General features: G+C 45.5%; 2 protein-coding genes across 2 annotated transcripts; both read left to right on the top strand.

The window, feature by feature from the left end:
- Positions 1 to 9: 9 nt before the first annotated feature.
- MARS2 (methionyl-tRNA synthetase 2, mitochondrial) lies at positions 10 to 8,972 on the top strand. The gene is made up of 3 exons (XM_083484746.1): positions 10 to 316; positions 1,069 to 1,403; positions 5,416 to 8,972. Exons 1-3 carry the CDS (start codon positions 67 to 69, stop codon positions 6,559 to 6,561), a joined length of 1,731 nt encoding a protein of 576 aa, XP_083340872.1. The 5' UTR covers positions 10 to 66; the 3' UTR covers positions 6,562 to 8,972.
- A 3,234-nt stretch (positions 8,973 to 12,206) lies between these two features.
- Positions 12,207 to 20,785, top strand: RAB33A (RAB33A, member RAS oncogene family). Its single transcript, XM_083486074.1, has 2 exons — positions 12,207 to 12,756; positions 20,173 to 20,785. Exons 1-2 carry the CDS (start codon positions 12,562 to 12,564, stop codon positions 20,626 to 20,628), a joined length of 651 nt encoding a protein of 216 aa, XP_083342200.1. The 5' UTR covers positions 12,207 to 12,561; the 3' UTR covers positions 20,629 to 20,785.
- The last annotated feature ends 571 nt before the right edge of the window (positions 20,786 to 21,356 follow it).

Below are 21,356 nucleotides of genomic sequence, written 5' to 3'. Positions count from 1 at the left end.
GCCAGGGAGGGGGAGGGGCGCCTGGAAAGGGGCGTGGTCTCCCTGTCCTCCCGGCGTGCGGCGGTCATGCTGCTGCTGCTGCTCCGCTCCCTCGCCGCGCGCCGCCTGCTCCGCGCTACTTTCCTCCCCGGGCAGGAGGGTTCGCGGAGAGGCTGCCACGCCTCGGACCGGAGCGGCCGGCGGCTGCTGCTCACCACGCCCATCTTCTACGCGAACGGCCCGCCGCACATCGGGCACCTGTACTCTGCGCTGCTGGCTGATGCGCTGCACCGGCACCGGGAGCTGCAGGGCCGCGGAAGAGGGCGCTTTACCACAGGTCAGTGAGAGGACTGGCAAAGGGGTGTGTGTGAATGGGTGGTGGGTTTTCTTCTAGTGTCAAAGGCTGCTAGATGCTGCTGATCTGTGGAGGTTTTTCCTTGAGCGTTCTTTAAAGCGGTTGTTGTTGTGTTCGTCTGCCTTGTGTGGAGAAGGCAGTCCCACAAGCTTACAAACTTTTCTGCGGGGAGATGGGTAAATAGCAGGATGAAGTTTCAGTGAAGCACGTGTGCATTCAAGTGTGCGGAACCAGCCAACTCGCGAGGCAGTCGCTTTGTGGGCAGGATCCACAGGGGCAGCAGATCCGGCCTCCCAGACAGTAATGCATCACCTGCTGCTGCAGTGGCAGCAACTACCTTGACAGACTTCTTACCCACCCACCTAGCTGCCAGATGCTCTTGGGCTGCAGCTCTCATTAGTCTCAGCCAGAATTGCCAGCAGTGGTGATAGATGGATGCTGTAGTCCATCAACATATTTGGGGAGGGGGGGTCTTTTTCCTTTAATATAACCAGTTTTCTCCATTTTCCAGCCCTAAGAACATCAGATCAGCTGGATCACATTAGAAGTCTGTCTAGTGCAGCCTTCCAACCTTGGCTACCCAGATGTTGGTTAGCTGCAGTTCCCATCATCCTTGATCATTGGTCAGGCTGCCTGGGGATGATGAGAGTTGTAGCCCAACAACATCTGGAGGCCCGCAGATACCAGGTCTGTTGGATTCTTAATTCTTTGCACTCTCCTGTTTCTCTGCACAGGAACTGATGAACATGGTCTGAAGATCCAGATGACAGCAGCGGCTGCAGGCAGTTCCCCTGAACCGTTCTGTGACTGTATGTCAGCTAAATTCCAAGAACTCTTCAACCAGGCAGGCATCTCTTATACAGACTTCATCCGTACCACAGAACCTCGGCACAAACGGGCTGTAGAGCACTTCTGGGCTGCTCTGCAGGACCAGGGCTGGCTCTACCAGGCCCACTATGAAGGCTGGTACTGTACTGCTGAAGAAACCTTCTTGGCTGCTTCCCAGGTCACTGAGCGTCCTGATGCTCATGGCAACAGGCACATGGTCTCGCTTGAGAGTGGCCACCAGGTAATGAAAAGCACCTCTGTATGAGTTCCCCTCTGTGTCTTTTCAGTTGTGATAGGGAAGCCCTGTTTTGTAGGGTTCCATCACTCGGGGAAGTATCTTTTGGGATTTGCAGCAGAGTTTTCTTTGGGATGGCCCCTATGATCTCATGCAACACATCTCAACAAGCATTTGGGGCAAATAGGAAGAACACAAATGCAGTTATATTTTAGAAACACTTTTCATCTTACCTCTGCCTTGGCAAGAAAGGCTTCAGTGATAGTTCTGAAATTTAATTATTTATTCACCATAATATTCCCAGGTTGATTCACATAAGAATAAAACAAATACTATTTAAAAAATTTAAAGGAAGATTGAGAGCAGTGGATTAGTAACAGCAAACTATTAAATTGTTTCAGTTTTCAGAGTTAGAAGCTGGTGGGTGGGTGTTAAAGAAATATATTCCCATGGTGCTGAAAAGTTAGCAAAGTAGGTATCAGGTGGCCCTCCTTTGGTACAGCATTTCAGAGACACACGGCATGTCACAAAGTGAGAAGACCCTGGCTACATTCACACCATACATTTAAACACCTTTCCCCAACAATCCTGAGGACTGTCTTTTATTAAGGGTGCTGGGAACTGTAGCTCTGTGAGGGATAAACTACAGTTCTGAGGATTCTTATTTGGGGAACAGGTGTGATTTAAATGTGCTTGAAATGTATGTTGGGTACACAGCTCCTCTCTCCATACCTTACCCCACTCACTTTGATGTTTGAGGAAGACCTCTGATGATGACCTCAGCACATTGGCAGACTGATGATGACCTCAGCACATCGGCAGACTGATGTGAAATCTCAAGTCCATAGTCATTGCTTTGATTTTTTCCCCTTCAACCTTTGATTATTATATTTGAAGACTCACCTTTTTTCATCCTGCTAAGAAATCCTCCTCTGCCCCTTTTCATGCAGTAGCAAGAACACAGTCACATTGACTTTACTGCATGGCTGATTCCCAAATGACTGCAGACACCACGAGGTTATGTAGTGTCACCAAGCAATGCTGCATCTTGCAAAATCACTCCAGAAGTGCTTCTGTCCAGCCATTCAATTGCAAGCACACAAACCTTCTGTGTGAGTGAGGGAGGCTGAATGATGAGAAGTGATTGCTATGTGAGTCATGGCTTAGAAATTTGGCTCCTTTTTCTATAATGTGTCTCTGGCATAGGAAGGGGCATTGGGAAAATGCAAATGTCTCTTGCAGCATTGGTACACACAATCTCAAGCTTTTTTTACAGGTGGAATTATAGCAGAAATGACTAAGCAATTAAGTCAGGGGATGAGGCCAAATAAGGGACGCAGGTGGCGCTGTGGGTTAAACCACAGAGCCTAGGACTTGCTGATCAGAAGGTCAGGGGTTCGAATCCCCGTGACGGGGTGAGCTCCCGTTGTTCAGTCCCTGCTCCTGCCCACCTAGCAGCTCAAATGCACGTCAAAGTGCAAGTAGATAAATAGGTACCGCTCCGGCGGGAAGGTAAACGGCGTTTTCGTGTGCTGTTCTGGTTCGCCAGAAGTGGCTTACTCATACTGGCCACATGACCCGGAAGCTGTACGCCGGCTCCCTCGGCCAATAAAGCGAGATGAGTGCCACAACCCCAAAGTCGGTCACAACTGGACCTAATGGTCAGGGGTCCCTTTACCTTTACCTTTATGGGGCCAAATATGTGTGTGCTTCACAATCGTGCTGCACAAGCATAGAAATTTGATAACTGGTGGAAAATCCAGCATCCTGGGAATTTCCTGGGAATTTGAAAAGCAAGTTTCTAGTCCTTCAGTTTGCAAAGTTAATATGTAATACCTGTCGCAATCTCAGAAGTGAGCAAGTGGGGCTGAGCAAGATTTCCAGTAAGAAGCCCTTAACAATTGTCTTTCTGTATTCTATGAGAAGCAAAGAAAAAACAGTCCTGTACATTAATAGTGAAAGTACTCTGACACTGAATCTTTATTTTGCTGAAATATCAAAACTGCATAAGAAGGAATTAGCAGCAGGCTCAGAGGAACCTTGTAGAAACACAAAAACCTTAAAGTAATAAAAGCTATAAAGGTGACGGGTGGGAACTAAGTGAGGACTGAGCAAATTTAGTGGGCGCAGAATGATGACGGGATTTTGTGTGGGAGGGGGAATGGAAACTGGAAAGATGGAAAGAGCGTGGCTGGCTGGGACCTTGAACAGTCCAAGCAAGACACTTAGCACTGCAACATTTTGTTGCAGGTTCGACTTGTTGGTGTAACATAAGCAGACACATTAGGGTTGCTTAATTTGCACAATTTATGCAGGTTATAGGATTTGGTTTCTCTTGGCACCAAACAATGCCGCATATGCACAGCCTTGGATTATGCAGAAACAACAATTTGGCCTTTAATTCTGGGTGGACATTTTCTGCATGTTATGAGGAATTTGATTTATTTCTATACATTGTTTAATACAATCCATTTTGGAGGGCATAGCTGGTGTTTGTGTGAATGAGCCTGCTTTATTATAGAAAGGCATGGTATAAATGCTGGGGAGGGGGGAAGAATAAGGGTTCCTGGTTATTGACTGAAGCAGGGCAGTCCAACGTTTCATACTAAGTGGGCTGCAAGAGTACTTCAACACAGAACCAGCAAACCGCATGCCGTGTTGTCATGGGGACTGGAATGCTAAAATGCGATGCCCCCCTCATGCTGCCAGATAAATGAGGTACTGGTTTTTGGCAAGGAGGCACGAGGCTTAAGCAGCAGCACCTCCTTCCCGAAGCTGGAGAAGCAGGAACAAGGTTTTGGAAAGGAGCCAGGAGGACCCTCTTGCCTCCTTTTCAAAGCCTAGTGCCTTACTTACATGGTTGGGGAGAGTCAAACGTTGCTGAGGGCCACCTATAAGGCCTCATGGGTGACATGTGGCCCTTGGGCCATGTGTTGAACTGTCCTGGTATGAAGGAATATTGTGTAGCAATTTTTCTGGAGCCTAGCAAGTCTGAGGACTCGTGTGCTATACTTTCAGTAAAATGTCCTGGGAACTGTAGTTTTGTAAGGGTGCTGAGAGTTTTTAGGAGACCCGTGCCTCCCCATTACCTTTGCAGAGCTACAGTTACCAACACCCTTAACAAACTACAGTTCTCAGAATTATTTGGGGGAAGCCAAAGCCAGGATATTGCTTTAAATGTATAGTGCTCCTGGGGTTTGAGAGTGGTCAGTGCCTGGATGGAAGGCTGCCTAGGAGCTCTATATATGCTGCCTTAAACTTTTTGAAATAAAGGGGGAATATAAATGTTTGGTTGGTTTTTCAAATTAGAATTTTACAGTCACATGTCCAACTTACAACATAAAAGCAAGATTCCAAGGAATCTCTTGGACTTCCCTCCTCCCCTTTGTGGGTCCTCTTGTTAATAATTTCCTCCTGCATCTTTTATGATAATCCAAAATCTTTTACCTCTCCATTGTGTCCAAAATTCACCATTAAACTACAAGTGATATTCTAATCCCACTAACAATTTTAACTGTTTACAATGGTTTTTAAAATAAGTTATAATCTTTCCCCATTCCTTATTAAAATTTCGGTCTTCCTGATTTCTGATTCTTCTGGTCATTTTGGCCATTTCAGCATAATCCATCAGCTTGATCTGCCATTCTTCTCTGGTAGGGACTTTATCTTCTTTCCATCTCTGGACCAATAACATCCGCACGGCCGTGGTCGCATACATAAATAGTCTTATCTGCTCCCTTGGGATTTCAGCATGGGGGGAATATAAATGTAATGCAGATGTGGGGGCACTTCTGGCCTTCTGTTGTTGGACTCTAATTCCCATCAGCCCCAGCCAGCATAGTTTGGGGTGATGGGACTTGTACTTATGAACTATAAAGGGCAATGGGAGTAATAGTCCAGCAATATCTGGAAGGCCAAATGTTCCATCATAGATGCAATGAATATAAACAAATGAGTAACCATTTGTAGGGGAGACAGCAAGAAAAAGGTTGTGACCAGTTTCTCTCTTGCATCTCAGGTGCACTGGACCAAAGAGGAGAACTTCATGTTCAAACTGTCCGAATTCCGGGAACCTTTGCTGAGATGGCTCCAGGAAAGCAAGGCAGCCATAACCCCTGAGCCTTTCCACCAGCAGGTGCTCCATTGGCTGGAGCAGGACTTGCCTGACCTCTCTGTGTCGCGTGACCGAAAGCGGCTGCAGTGGGGCATCCCTGTCCCCCACGACTCGACACAGACCATTTACGTCTGGGTCGATGCCCTGGTGAACTACCTGACCGTTGTAGGTTATCCTGACACACACCACACCTGGTGGCCCAGTGCAACCCACATTGTGGGCAAAGATATCCTCAAGTTCCATGCCATCTACTGGCCTGCCCTCCTCATGGCAGTGGGGCTGGAGCCTCCAGAGAAAATCCTGGTGCACTCCCATTGGACAGTTCAAGGGCAGAAGATGTCAAAAACTCTGGGCAATGTGGTAGACCCTCAGGCCTGTTTCCAGCGGTACTCAGTGGATGGCTTTCGGTACTTCCTGCTGAGACAGGGTGTCCCTGAGCGAGACTGCGACTACTATGATGAGAAGGCTGTCAACTTGGTCAATTCAGAGTTGGCTGATGCCTTGGGGGGTCTTCTTAACCGGTGCACGGCCCCCAGCCTCAACCCCAGTGGAAGCTACCCAGGCTTTTCAGAGGCATGTTTCCCTCGGGTCATGGATGCTCATAATAGGAGAGGCAGAGCCTTGGCTGAGGACTACAAACTGGTGTCATCAGTGAAAGACCTGCCTGCCCATGTGAGCGACTGCTTCGAACGCTTTCAGATCTACAAAGCTTTAGAATCGATCCTGGACTGCGTGAGGCAGACGAATGGCTTCCTTCAGAGGCACGCGCCTTGGAAACTACGTCGTGAAGATCCTGAGGAACAGCAGTGGCAAGACACCATCCTGCACATCACTCTGGAATGCCTTCGGATTTATGGGAGCCTCCTGCAACCAATGATCCCAAACACTGCTGATAAAATCCTCACCAGGCTGGGTGTTAGTCCCACGGAAAGGTCTCTAAGCAACTTGAACTTTCTTCCTCGCTACTATGGCGAAAGGTCTCCCTTTGAAGGCAGGAGGCTTGGGGCAGATGCTGGGCTCCTATTTCCAAAGCTGGAGAAATCCAAATGAACCCAATTTCCAAAGCTGGAAAAATCAACAGATGCTGGAGAAGATCACCCACAAGTAGTCTCTTTTTATGCTTTCAGAAGGAGAAAAAAGATGGCAGCTTGTGCCTTGTGGTTACATTTTAGTAAATGGTTGGCGGCACGGTGTAGGTATTTACTCTCTTAAGTTCATTCACAATAGTGCCTAGTAACAAGGTTCATTCATTGAAAAGGAGAGCTAGCTTGGCTCTGGTGCATATTACTCTCCTCATGGCCCCACTGAGGATAATAACTCCTTTTAAGGCACATCTCTATCAATCCCCACACACAGAAGAATTAGGATAGCACTCACTTCTCATTGACCAGTCTGGGGATGTGGTGTGGTGTGTTGGTGATAGCTGACTCTCCTGAACATTTTTGCTGAACATCATCCAGGTGTCAGCAAAGTAGAAGTGGCAGAGTATGGCTTTGCCCACACACTGGTTGAGGAGGACAGTCACAAATGGTGAGCTGGGGTTCTTATTGTCCCAGATGGGGTCCAGCTGCCACTTGGCGATTAGTCATGGCTTGAAGAGGCACTCCACCCTTTCAAAAACCTCCATGCCTTTGGAAAACATGTTGCCAAAGTCTGTTCTCCAGTGCAGGAAAAATTCCCAGTATGAGACACAGAATATTGTTTGTATTCCAGAGGCTGGGGGGACAGGAAATCATGGGTTTGATGTCTGTGAATGCTGGCATATTAATGTGACATGTTCAGGGATGTGAAGTTCGAGGACAGGGACATGGAAACTATGGCCCTCCAGATTTTCTGGGGCTCCCAGCTCCCATCATAGCTGATACTCAATGATGTTGGAAGTTGGAGTCAGGCAACATCTGGAAAGCCACATCTTTCCCACCCTGCAATGTCCCACAATACAGATGCAGGCAGAACATAGATGAAGCTCTTGAGTGACTTGAAGGAGATCAGCAACGGTTTGGGATGCCCAGTGGCTTAGCAATTGCAACAATAAACAGCCCCCTGCCCTTAAGCTGCTGAAACAAATTTTGGAGGAAAACCAGGACTGGAGTCAAGGTTTTGATTCTGGTAGTGAAAACAAATTGCTACCTGAGCAGGTGGTGCTTTTCTTTATTCTAAATGCATGTCCAGGAGCACCACCCAAGGCAACATTCAATACATGGTTCCTATGGGTGGATTTCGGGGTCCTATTAACAACAGGATCTCATAAACTTGGGGTCTGCCTACCCCTGCTCATGTATGTTGGTCTTTAAACTTGGGATGGGAAAACTAGTCCTCTAGATATTGTTGGGCTCCAACTCTCATCAGTCGCAGTTAGCAGGCCATAGATCAGAGACATTGGAAAGAGCCATAGCTCAGTGGCAGAGAATCTGCTTTGCATCCCTGACAACTCTAGATAGGGCTGGGGGATAGTCTTGCCTGAAATCCTGGACAGCTACTGTCAGGCAGTATAGACAATATTGAGCTAGATGACCCCATGGTAAAGCAACTTCCTATGTTCGTATCATAATGGATATTAACTGATTCACAAATGTTAATTTGAATAAAGTAATAGTTCTGCTTTTAGATCATGAATTGCCTTCCAGATGTGGGGCTCCAGTTCCCATCAGCCACAGACAGAACAGCCAATGCAGAGATTATGTAACTGCAGTCTAATAACTTGCTTTGTTGCTAAGAAGGTATCTAGCACCTGCAACTTTTGTAACCGTGTGTGTAAAAGGTAGAGGTCAAGTACCCCTGGATGGTAAAGTCCAGGCAAAGGAGACTATAGGGTGCAGCGCTCATCTTGCTTTCAGTCCAAGGGAGCCGGCATTTGTACACAGACAGCTTTCCAGGTCATGTGGCCAGCATGACTAAACCACTTCTGGTGCAGTGGGACACCGTGACGGAAACCAGAGCACACAGAAACGCTGCTTACCTTCCCGCCACAGCGGTACCTATTTATCTACTTGCACTGGTGTGCTTTTGAACTGCTAAGTTGGCAGGAGCTGGGACAAAACAACAGGAGCTCACCCTGTCGCGGGGATTCAAACCGCCGACCTTGTGATCAGCAAGCCCAAGAGGCTCAGTGGTTTAGACCACAGCACCACCCACTCACCACCTTTTTATTTTATATGTGTGTGTGTGTGTGTGTGTGTGTGTGTGTGTGTACACACACACACAAAAAAAAAATTAATTGAGAGTATCCTTTTATAATTAATCAAATACCCCAGTAATGAGAGGTTAGTGCTCTGCTAAAGCATGGAGTATTGTAAATGTGTGTATATGTATGTGCGCCATTGCTACTGAAACACACCTGACTGTATATATGTCATTGGATGAAGTTAGTTTTCAATTCTTCCGCATGTTTTAGCCCTAATACCTGCTTTAAAGGCCAGTCCTGGGAAATGTGAGTGAATAAGAGTCTGCTATGAGTAGAATTTTCTGCTTGTGTCTATCTCTATTTTCCTAGCAGCAAGTCATACGGATGTCAGGGTTTATTACCTGTCTATCCAGCCTTTCCAATAAGGAGCTTAAGGCAGTGTCCATGGACTCCTTTATCACCAACCCCTCATTTATACCCTCGCAACAATCCTACTTGAGAGAGAGATTGACTGGCCTAGGCAGAGGTGTACCTGGGGGCGCTGGCCAAGTTGACCCCCACCCCAGCAGGCAGCACGCACACTCCACAAAAATCACACAGTTGCTTGGCACTCCTGGGTTACCAAGCAGTCTGGGTTGGGAGAGTCCCTGCTCTTCTAACTGCTCACAACCATCTCGTAAGGTGATGGGCAAGGATCATAGATCTGGGCAGCGATTGGCCCCTTTAGGGAGTAGGGTGGGGGAACAAAGAAAGGACTGAGTGCACAACTTTGGGGGATCTCAAACTCGTGGCGTGAAACTACCTGGTTGTCTGCTTCCTTTCCATTGTGCTCAAGGGAAGGGCAGGGAAGTGCACAGGAAAATGAAACAAAAAGGATGACTGGAAGGGGCCCCTAGTTCTGAGCAGGGAGTTGCAGTGCAAGCTATTTACTAAATGGGTACAGTTGCTGAATCCCCAAGAACATGGCATCAGCCTGCAGACTGAAGAAGATATGAAAGATATAAAAATTGCATAAAGCACTTTGTAAACAAAAGGGAAGGCTGATAGAAATTATAAACAAATAACAGCCATAATACTGCCAATATCATTTCTGTAGCCCAGGTGGTGGTCAACACTTTTTGGGACCCAAAGGGACATTTGCAATCCAGAGCAATGTATTGTGGGCACTACGTATAATATGAGCACTGATCTAAGGCTTGGCAGAATTCTAAGATTGCTTCAGCAAGAAGCAACTGAGCCCAAGCTTTGTATAGTAGCAGCAGCAGCAGCAGCAGCAGCTTCATCCTAACTGTCATCCTCACCAGCATTGTAAGATGCTGCTTTGCTGAAGCAGGCGCCAACCTCTTCAGCAGTTCTGCCACAAGCATGAGAGCTTCTGGTTTCACCTGGTCTTCTGCTCTGGAATTCTCCAAGGATGACAACAGAGTCACAGCTGAAAAACTTCATGCACCCTTTAACATGCCAGGAGAACAAGAACCCTGTTTACCATCAAGCATCATTTGTGGAAGGCAGATGTCTCCTTCTGTAGTAGCAGGGAAAACCTAGGGATTTTCATCTATCTTTGAGGTTGACCTTATTCAGTTAGAACTGAGAACCACTTGCCCATGGTCTTATTATTGTTTCTGATTATCTTATGAATACTGCACAATTAATTATATTCATCTGCCCCAGCTGCAACAAAACATGTCTCTCCTTCATCAGTCTCTACAGCCATAGCACTGCAACCTTTTGACTTCACACCCAAAGGTGCACTCCTCCATTGTTGCCCAAGACAGACAGATGCCAACCAGTTATATTCCATTTAGTTAATCGCTACTTCTAGACCAGATTAAAACAGCAAACCTAAAATTATATACCAAACACAACAGAATTCACAGTGGATTCGCTGGTGGGTAAGCATGTTTAAAGATGACAACTCTGATGGACTATATGGAACTGGCTGAAATGACTGGCAGAATCCGAGATTTGGGAGAAGAAATAATGGAAGAGGACTGGAAAAAATTTAAGGACTATCTACAAAAATATTATAAACTGTATGAATGTTAAAAACTGCACGATTTGGAAATTTTAGCTTCAGCGATTAGATTTGGTGAACCGGAAAATAAGTTATAAGTATGAAAAGGTTGAAATTTAAAGTAATACTATGGTTGATTTAAAGTATAAGTAATTGATAAAAGGTATTTTAAATTTAAAAGTAAAATATTTGAAAGGTACAAATTAAGACAGGAAATAAGGTAATAATTTGCTGACATTTTTATTGTAAAGAACGCATGGTGGGGAGATGTGAGGAAGTCCGGTTGGTTATGGAAAAATGTTTTTGAAAATTGGATTTCCCTTTTTTATTTTTCTTTGTTTCTATAATTTTCTATCTATGACTTTTATATTCTTGACTGTGTTTTTGAAAATGTAATAAAAATATGTATAAAAAAAATAATAAAGATGACAACTCTGCAGCACAATCTTATCCACGCTAACAGTAAAATCCTAACCAAATCTCAGAAGTAAATTTCAGTGGAATTTAAAGGTAAAGGGACCCCTGGCCATTAGGTCCAGTCGTGGCTGACTCTGGGGTTGCGGCACTCATCTCGCTTTATTGGCCAAGGGAGACGGCATTTGTCCGTAGACAGTTTTTCCGGGTCATGTGGCCAGCATGACTTCTGGCAAACCAGAGCAGCGCATGGAAACGCCGTTTACCTTTCCGCCAGAGTGGTACCTATTTATCTCCTTGCACTTTGACGTGCTTTCGAACTGCTAGGTTGGCAGGAGCAGGGACCGAGCAACGGGAGCTCACCCCTTCGCGGGGATTCAAACTGCCGACCTTCTGATCAGCAAGTCTTAGGCTCTGTGCCACCCGCGTCCCATAAGCCACCCGCGTCCCATCAGTGGAATTTAGTCCCAGGTAAATGGGGTTAAGATTATAGCCTAACCTGAGAGCATATGCCATTGAATCTTCTGTGTTGGATCAAGGTTCTATTTTGGGGGGTGGGCATATGCAGCTCCTTGCCAAGGGCACAAGGGACCCTAGGTAGGCCACTGGCCAGGGCTAGTCAATGTGGAGCCCTCCAGATGTTGTTGGGATGCAGATTCCCATCAGCCCCAGCAAGCATGGACCAAAGTCAGGGATGATGGGAGCTGAAGTCCAAGAAGCATCATTTTCTGCTGGACTTGCCCAAGGTCAAGTTAGCTTCATGAGTGAGGATTTTAGCCTATCCCAGTCCTATCCCGACATTCTCAGCAATACAGCCCTCCCCGACATTGGAGCGCGTTGTTTAGGCAGCATGTGTTCGTTCCATCACTGTAAACATGAGAGGCCTCCGTACGTGTCTTCTATTATAATTGTTTTTACATTCCTTTGAGCAGCAGAACGTGGGTCACCAAGCACCCCCGTCTCAGATGTTAGCAAGCGCTAAGGAAATGAGCACACTTCCATGCGCAGCAGGGGATGAACAGTTAGGAGCCGAGGGAGCCGGCAAGCAAGCGGGGGCCACCCAGGCTTATTGGTTTCCCTCGTCCTGCCTTCTAGTTGGCTAAGCGCAACACAAGGCGCCGGTGGGGTGCTGCTAAGGCTCCGCCTTTGGGGCTGTGCCTGGAAGCCGGCTGGGTGTCGGCAGCCAATGAAAGCGCGGAGCGATGGGCGGCTCCTGGCCGGTGACTCGAGGGTGCTCCCGCAGCTGCGACTCATTGCTTAAATGCGGCTGGCTGGACCGACAGCTTGGAGTCTTGTAGGCAGGGAGCTGTGTTTCACCCCGGTCGCCATGCCGGCCGTACTGAGCCAACCCTGAGCTTTTCCGTCGAGTCCTGCCTTCGTTGGGTTTTCTTATTTGTTCCTTTTGCGCGGCGCGTTCCCCCCGCTCTCGCGCTACGGAAAAGCCGAGCCTTATCCTCGCCTAGCCTGCTAGCCAGCGCCGACGGCGTGTCCTTCCAGAATGGATCTGGAAGCCTCGATGGAGCAGTCCGTTCAGACGCGCATCTTCAAGATCATCGTCATTGGCGACTCCAACGTGGGCAAGACCTGCCTGACTGTGCGCTTCTGCGGGGGAGCCTTCCCGGCAAACACCGAAGCCACCATCGGCGTGGACTTCAGGGAGAAGGCGGTGGAGATTGAGGGAGAGCATATCAAGGTACAGCAGGGAGGGAAGAGGGAGAGAGCGGGGGAACCGGGCCTGGTGCACACAGCCTTTTCTGGGAGCCGGGTCCTCCTTCCAGGTGGCTTCGTCTGTTATCGGGGTGTTTTTTTTAAAGCAACCATAATTGAGGATGCTTCTTCTGAAAGCTCCGCTCGTCTTCTATTGCTGCCATGTCTGAAAGGATGTAGGGCGCCCCATGGAGGTGAGGAGAGCTGGGGAGCAAAAAATCGATGGACTCCCAGAGAAGCAGGCTATAGAACCCTATCTAGGGAGAGTAACGGGAAACCAGTATAAGACAGGCTTGGGTAGAGGAGGAGCAACAGTAGGCAAGCCACCCTGAACTGCAAGCTTCTTAAGGCACGGTGTGTAAGATGTATATATTTTGTCTAATCCGAATCCTGATGCTGTTGTCCTCACCACCATCTTAATATGCTCACAAAAACCCTATTGGGTGGGAAATGATGAGGGAGGGAGAGGCAGCAAAACGGGGACTGGCCCAGTAAACTTAATGGCTAAGTAAGGATTTGAAGGGCCTTAAATCTGTGGTAGAGCTCCCGCTTTGCATGCAGAAGGCCCCAGGTTCAATCCTTGATAAAGCTGGAAGAAAGAACCCTGCCTGCAACCCTGGATAGTCTCTGCTATTCAGTACAGACAGACCAATGGCTGACTGTGTTGCATGTATATTCTCCTTAACTACTTACATCATTCTGGCTCTAGGTTCTTCTGAAGGTTGGGGTATTAATTTCACAGTGGCTAATTTCTAAAATTACAAGTGTTTTAGGGCTCCACAGTGTCTGGAAGTCAAGTGTGGTGGAAGCATTCCCTGTCCCTCACCCCCAACTTGGCAACTCCGAATTGCTAAAGCTGGTTGTGATGCCATATAGTGGCAAGAGAAAGAGGGCCAGGGCATAGCGTTCACTGCATTTACATCACTTCATTACTCAACTACTTGATGACTTGCATCTGTGAACTGACACCCTCCTCCCCTGTTATGCCTGATATGAAAGTTCTGGCTTGATATGAAAGTTCTGGCCTCCCCTGTTATGCCTGATATGAAAGTTCTGGCTTGATATGAAAGTTCTGGCCTCCCCTTGATATGAAAGTTCTGGCTTCAGTGCTGGAATCTGTGATGGCCTGTTCCTACAGGCAGTTCACTACCATGTCCATAATCAGTTGGCATGCATGAATGAACCAGCCTCCATAACTGTACTGTGCTCAGATGTTCTGTTCTTTATGGCTACTTCACATGTTTAAGCAAACACCTCCTTCCCAGTAGAATGGACAAGGTGTGGAGGAGATACACTGGTAGAAGGGGGAGGTATGAGCAGGGCCAAGATTTCAGTGCATTCTCACAGTCACATCACAGCCCAGAAACTGTACTCAGCCCCTGGTGCTTCTGTTATGCAGACTTCTGTTGAGGTCTCTGTGTGATTGCACAAGGACTGCCTATACAGTGGGATTCTGAAGCTGTTATTAACTCTGGGTGTTTTAGTTTTGGATCACTTTTGCACTCCAGGAATTAAGGACTGGATATATGTGTGCTGGTTCAGTCATCTCTGCTACATCCTTGCAATGTTAGGCCCATCGAGAGCACACATATTGACAGTGGGGATGGGAGAAGAAAGATATAAAATCCAGAATATTTAGATATCATAAAATCGGCATCTGCAGAAGTGTTCAGATTGCTCAATTACAGTAAATTCCAGGGCAAAGTATACATTGCATACTAATGCCATACTCAGTTTAAGAAGGATATTGACAAGCTGGAATGTATGCAGAGGGCAACCAAGAGGATCAAGGGTTTGGAAACCAAGCCTTATGAGGAATGGTTGTAGGAGTTTGGTATGCTTAGGGTCCCTTCCAACTCTACAGTTATATGCTTCTATGAGTCATAGACCTTTAAAGAGCAAAAACTCATATAGGAGATTGCCTATACTAACCTTTCTATTTTTTTCTCTTTTTTCCAGTAAATTTTTTATTATTTTCCTTATTCATACTTTAACAATACAATACAGTAAATCACATATTTACTTTAGCTCTGCCAAGCTCACAACTTCCCATCTGCTGAAGGGATACTCCAGCGAGTATCCCTTATTTTCTTATATTGCATATTCTATTTATTTAATCTTATATCTGCCATACATTGTAAGAGCTATTTCAATCCTGCCAGTGTTTTTAAAGTTTTACAATTGTCTTTTATATACACCATAAATTTACTCCAACTTTCTTGAAACCTCTGGTCGTCTTGGTCCCAAATTCTTCCCATCAGTTTGGCTAACTCTGCATAACTCATCATTTTCATCTGCCACTCCGCAATGGTAGAGACTTCTTGCACTTTCCAGTTTGGGGCAAGCATATTTCTTGCTGCAGCTGTGGCGTACATAAAGAATCTTTGGTCTACTTTATTAATTTCTTTCCCCATCAAACCCAACAAAAAGGCTTCTGGTTTTTGGGGTAAAGTGTACTTTTAAGTTCATTATAAATTAGCTTCCAAAAGTTCTTAACTTTATCACAAGTCCACCACATATGATAGAAATCTCCATCCACCTCTTTGCACTTCTAACTTTTTTAAGCCTTCATCCTGTACATTTTTGCCAGCTTTACCACTGTTAAATGCCACCTATAGATCATTTTCATTAGGTTTTCTTTTAAAGCTGTACATGCCATAAATTTCATATTTACCTTCCACAACTCATACTATGCATCCAATTCAATATTATGCCCAAAATCTATAGCCCATTTTATCATTGCTTCTTTCATTTTCTCATCTTTTGTAAACCATTCTAATAACAAGTCCTACAGTTTGGATAATGTTTTACCTCTGCCTTCTATTAAGTCTATTTGAAATCTTGATTTTATTGTCTTCAAACCAAGCTTCCTTTTTTCATTTTTCAGTATATCATTAACCTGATGGTATTGCAACTAACCTGTAAGCATACCTTCTCTTTGATCATATGGCTTAAGTTTTACCCCTTGTTCCATTTTTCTAGTAATTTTTCTAGTAATTTCTTCTTTCCCTCCATGTTAACTTTCTTGATGGTCAGCACTTCTATTGGCGATATCCACCATGGGGTTTTCCTTTCCAATAATTTTTTATTTCTTTCCCACACCTCATAGATTGACCTTCTTATCACATGATTTAAAAAACCTTTATGGACCTTTACTTTATCATAACACAGGTACGAGTGCCACCCGTATACCTGTTATCATGCCCTTCTAAATCCAAAAGGTCTGTGTTTTCCAGTGTTATCCATTCTTTTACCCATACAAGACAGGACGCTTCATAATAGAGAGGCAAATCTACCTCTTTTTTTTATCTATCAAAATTTTCATGACAGTATTTTTTGCCACTATCTACATTGTCCTGTCCCCTTAATCACTGGAATTGTTTGGAACAAAAATAACATTCTAGGTAAAACATTCATCTTAATCGCCGATATTCTGCCCAGGAAAGAGAGTTTCAGCCTATCCCAAATTTCTAGATCTTTCTTAATCTCTCTCTATGTAGTTTCATAATTATCTTTATACAAATTTATATTTATTGTTGTCAACCATATTAGAGGTATTTCACTTTCTTAGCCACCATGATTTCTGTCTCCTGTTGCAATTCCTCTGTCTCTTCTTTGTTCATGTTTTTAACTAACATTATTGGTCTTTTCTGAAAGGTATTGAAGCCATATATCTAGAACAAAAAGCCAAACTTCTTATAAATAATAATTTGTCGGACACTTTTGAAATTTCTAAGGGGACCAGACAGGGGTGCCCCCTGTCACCTTTGCTGTTTAATACGGTTTTGGAAGTTCTAAATAAGAAATTGAGAGAAACATCAGAAATTAGAGGGGTTAAGGTGGGAGTAAAAGAGTTTAAAATAAAAGTGTTTGCTGACGATCTAGTTTTAACATTAGAAGATCCAAAGAAAAGTGTACAAGGAGCCCTGCAGAAAATAGAGGAATTTGGCAAAGTGGCGCGGTTTAAACTTAATATACTAACCTTTCTCAACTTGGTGCTCTCTAGGTGGTTTGGATTACATCATCCCTTACCACTGGTCATGCTGGCTGGGACTGATGAGAGTTATAGTCCAAAAATCTGGAGGGCACCAGGCTGGGAAAGGTTGGTCTACATGGACAACCAATAGGGTTTTGACATGGATCTTTCCCAACCCTACCTGAAGATGCCAGGGCTTGGACTTGGACCTTTTGCATGGAAAACATATACTCCATAACTGAGCTACAGCCCCTTCCGAAAGAGCAGGTGCTCTTGGGATTCAACCCCACACTGCAAACTCTACAGAGCAATTTCATAAGCATTCAGCCACAACATCTGACCTGTCCACCACTCTCATGTCCACCTTTCTCCTTTTTCTCTCCACAGTTCCCAAGTGCAGTTCAGAACAGCAGGAAATTCTGTTCAGGAGAGGGAGTTTAGTGTAGTTGCAGTTATATTTACCTAAGGTTAGGGACATGGGTGGCGCTGTGGGTTAAAACACAAAGCCTAGGGCTTGCCGATCAGAAGGTCGGCGGTTAGAATCCCCGCGACGGGGTGAGCTCCTGTTGTTCAGTCCCTGCTCCTGCCAACCTAGCAGTTCGAAAGCACAAAGTGCAAGTATCCCGATCCGGCGGGAAGGTAAACGGCGTTTCCATGCGCTGCTCTGGTTCGCCAGAAGCGGCTTAGTCATGCTGGCCACATGACCTGGAAGCTGTACGCCGGCTCCCTCGGTCAGTAAAGCAAGATGAGCGCCGCAACCCCAGAGTCGTCTGCGACTGGACCTAAAGGTCAGGGGTCCCTTTACCTTTACTTTTCCTAAGGTTTAACAAGCTGCTGCAGTCAACATTATTCCCTGTCCTGCTCAACTGTCAAAGGTAAAAGAGCCCTGCCTTCCCTTGCATCTGATAGCTCATTGTTTCTCCTTTTTAAAGAAAACTGCAGATACCCCAGTGGTCAGGATGCCATGCAGTTGTGGGTTCTGACCTGGAGTGTGCAAATAGATGTAATGTTTAAAAACATCTTTCTTTCTTTTTAATGCTTTAAAAAAAGGGAGGTTGATAATGGGAGAGCTGGCAGGAAACATTTTGCTTGACCCTTTCCTCACTGCAATTTCTTAACTGCAAACCTCTCCCCCCACAGCAGCTTTTTCCTAGCACACAGGGTTGTAAACGCACATGTTACCCTCTGTATGGCAATCTTGCATCCTCTCCCAACCATATGAACATGTTCTCTAAAAATAACCCCATATAATGTGAGTGTGTGGGTACACGCAGTCAAAATGACTGTTGCTCTCATTCCCCATAGCTAAGAGATGGTTTGGCGTAATGTTAAGTCTGAACTCTGAGGCTCGGGGTTTGTCTCACTCCAAACAAACCATCAACTGTAACCAAGGTTTGCTTTTGGATTACTGCTCATGCCTTATCTGCAGGAGGCAAACCATAATGCTAAGGCAGAGCATGCCTTAGTTCCAGGTACTAGCATGGGAGCAGGATGACCCTGGGAGGAAGTGAAGCAGCCACTATTCTTTTTTACTGTTGAAGGGGAACTTTCCCGGACGCAAATTTTTTCCCACCCAAGGGCAAAGCCTCATAAGGCTGCGCTGTGAGAATCCACACACTAGTGTATTCATGCTTAGCTGTGGTTTTGGCTTAGTGCTGTGGGCAAACTGCACCAGGCTGTAGAAAACGTCACTTCAAATATAAAGCCATCACAGCAGACCAAGATTTGCATGCAAACCTTTCTCCTGGAAGAGCCTGCCTGCCCCAGGTTACAAAGAAGATGCAGTGTGTGGGGTTTTTTTTAATTAAATAACAACAAAAAGCAAGGAAGCATTCAAGAGTGGAACCAGCCCACATGGTCTTAATCCAGGCATGTCCAAAGTCCGTTTTGGGGGCCTAATCCAGCCCGGCGGTCAATTTAATTTGGTCGGCCCTCATGCATGTTCACTTCATCAAATCTGGCCCTCTTTGAAAAAAAGTACGGGCACCCCATCTTAAGCAGTGCAGTGTATTCCTATTGCCTCATGAATGCAGACCCAGTTTCCTTGAAGCTCCTCTGCCTCCAGGTCCTCAGAAAACCTTCTGAGGACAAAGATTGGCCATTTGGCCTTGTTTTGCTTCAGGACCAGATTACAAAGGTTTAACATGTGGAAGAGATTGCTGGTTGTGGGAAAAGATTAGGTGAAGGGAGGTCAATTCATGTTTACTCAACTAAGAAAGGTGTGGGCTAGGAAGTAGGCCCATGTCTTCTTCTTAATCTCTCCTTGTCTCAGCTGGGGAGAAGGCTGACCCTACCTATGAAATGGGTCATATTAGGGAATAATAACTCTATAATTGTAGAAAAAACTTTAATTGACTTTGATTTTATTGAATTCATAATCTTTTAGGCTTCTATATTTGATTTTTATTGAATATACCCCTTCAGTATATTTTTCTTGTGAAGCAGTTTATAAATCTGCATATATTTTAAACTAGATCACAACCAATACACACTTTCACCACTTTAAAAGTTAGAGCTTCTACCAAAAAATTCTGAGAACAGTAGTTTACCCCTACAGAGCTACAATTTCCAGCACTGCAGACAAACTACAGTTCCCAGCATTCATTAGGGGGAAACCATGTGCTTTAAATGGTGTGGATATGACCTCAGATAATGTGGTGGCCTAAGTGTGTCAGACTCGGGTCCAGCTTCAAATTGTGAATCAGCCACAAAGCTCAGAAGATGAATTGGGAGAAATCTCAGCCACACCAGGGGGTTATATAAAATAAAAGAGGGAGGAAAAACCATGTGGGACACTCTGGGCTTCTTGAAGGAAAAGCTGGATATAAATGGAGGCTGAACATTTTCTGTCAGCTGTTAAAAGATTCTAGCATTTCCTTCAGAGCTCATTTGCCCTGGTTCCTGTCTTGGGTGAGTACACGCGCGTGTGCACACACACATACACATAGTGGCTGGGTCTGTGAGCTTCCTTGTTAGTTTTCCCACAGTGCCTCTGGCATTGCTTGGCTCCATGCCATTATACAAAATAAAAAGACGACAGTACAGCACGGGCATTGTGGGAATTTGTTTCAGTGGCAACTTGTAGCTGCCTGCTGCCTCAGATGGGTGAGCCCAGAGCCTGCCAAAAGCACTTTGCTGAGGGCCTTCATATGAGCATAGATAGCTGCCCTATACCCAGTCAGACCATTGGTCCTTCCAGTTCAATATTTTCAACAAAGTCTGGGAGCAACTCTTGAGGATTTAGGCAGGAGACATTCCAAGCTCCACCTGTAATTGAACCAGGGATTGTCTACAGGCAAAGCAGGTGCTCATACCTTGATCTTTGGATCTTCCTCCATGTCGACCCTTAAGGCTGGAGCTGATCCTGCATGAATGTACTCTCTACCTGGTTTGTAGACTCTTCAGAAATTCCTCTCTGTTCCACAGGTGCAGGTCTGGGACACAGCAGGCCAGGAAAGGTTCCGGAAGAGCATGGTGGAGCACTACTACCGCAATGTGCATGCTGTTGTCTTCGTCTATGATGTCACCAAGATGGCTTCCTTCATCAATCTTAAGACCTGGATTGAGGAGTGCAATGGCCATGCAGTCCCTGCCCTTGTCCCTAAAGTGCTTGTGGGAAACAAGTGTGACTTGCGGGACCAGATCCAGGTGCCATCCAGCATGGCCCTGAAGTTTGCTGATGCACATAATATGCTTTTGTTCGAAACCTCAGCCAAGGACCCCAAAGAAAGTCAGAATGTGGAATCTATTTTCATGTGTCTGGCTTGCCGGCTGAAGGCCCAGAAGTCTCTACTTTATCGGGATATGGAGAGGCAGCAGGGGAAGGCACCTAGAATGACGCTTAATGCAGACGGGAGCAGCAAAAACCCTTGTCCCTGCTGAACTATTGAGGTTGCAATTCCTGACCATTTAATGGGTATGTGTGTGACTGTGAGTGAGAAGGGCAGATGGTTTTGTCCCTCAATGAACTGAAACAAGACCCACTTGTCTCAATCTAAGTTAAATGTTAAGTTAATAATAAAATTTGTATGGCATTCAACTGGTTTGGTTGTAGCTTTGTTTCTGTTGGTTTGTGATCTGAACAAGCCCTTATGATAAACACCTTCACTGAAGATGGGGGCTGGGTAACGTGACTGGTTTTATTGGTATGTTAACAGGAAAAACAACAGCCCTGTTATTAACTCAGGAGAGAAGTATAGACTTAGCTGTTTCTGGTAGTGTTTATGATTACACTTCCAAGCAAGGTGGTATACTTCTGCGAAGGCTGCACAAAATGCACTCATTTCCCATGCATAGGTTCAAAGGATGAAGAGACACTTTGGTTACAAAACTTAATGTTTATTTAGTTACACACTCTATGAGAGTGTAAAGCATGATGATGATGCTAAGGGAGACCCTAAACTTGGTTCAAGACACAAACTCTTTACAGAGAATTTAAAGCAGCACTCTTTCCATCTTAAGATTTGGATAGACTTTTCCTACCTAGAATGGCTATTAATGTTCCTAATCAGCAACACCCACCCATTCCCTTCTGGAATTTAAGATCTCTTCAGGGAATCAAAACTGGGTTGCCCTGCCTGGCTAACCCACTCAGATAGCCCAAATGCCAA

This window comes from Podarcis liolepis (assembly GCF_965112155.1).
Source record: "Podarcis liolepis genome assembly, chromosome: Z".
Lineage (NCBI taxonomy): Eukaryota > Metazoa > Chordata > Lepidosauria > Squamata > Lacertidae > Podarcis > Podarcis liolepis.
This window is presented reverse-complemented; position numbering and strand designations above follow the sequence as displayed.

What these genes read in the sequence shown, in the direction of transcription:
- RAB33A (XM_083486074.1), top strand. Translation starts at nt 12,562, where the DNA reads ATGGATCTGGAAGCCTCGATGGAGCAGTCCGTTCAGACGCGCATCTTC. An exon ending in TTGAGGGAGAGCATATCAAG is followed by an intron (nt 12,757 to 20,172) that starts GTACAGCAGGGA and finishes TCTGTTCCACAG; the next exon opens with GTGCAGGTCTGGGACACAGC.
- MARS2 (XM_083484746.1), top strand. Translation starts at nt 67, where the DNA reads ATGCTGCTGCTGCTGCTCCGCTCCCTCGCCGCGCGCCGCCTGCTCCGC. An exon ending in AAGAGGGCGCTTTACCACAG is followed by an intron (nt 317 to 1,068) that starts GTCAGTGAGAGG and finishes TTCTCTGCACAG; the next exon opens with GAACTGATGAACATGGTCTG. An exon ending in CGCTTGAGAGTGGCCACCAG is followed by an intron (nt 1,404 to 5,415) that starts GTAATGAAAAGC and finishes CTTGCATCTCAG; the next exon opens with GTGCACTGGACCAAAGAGGA.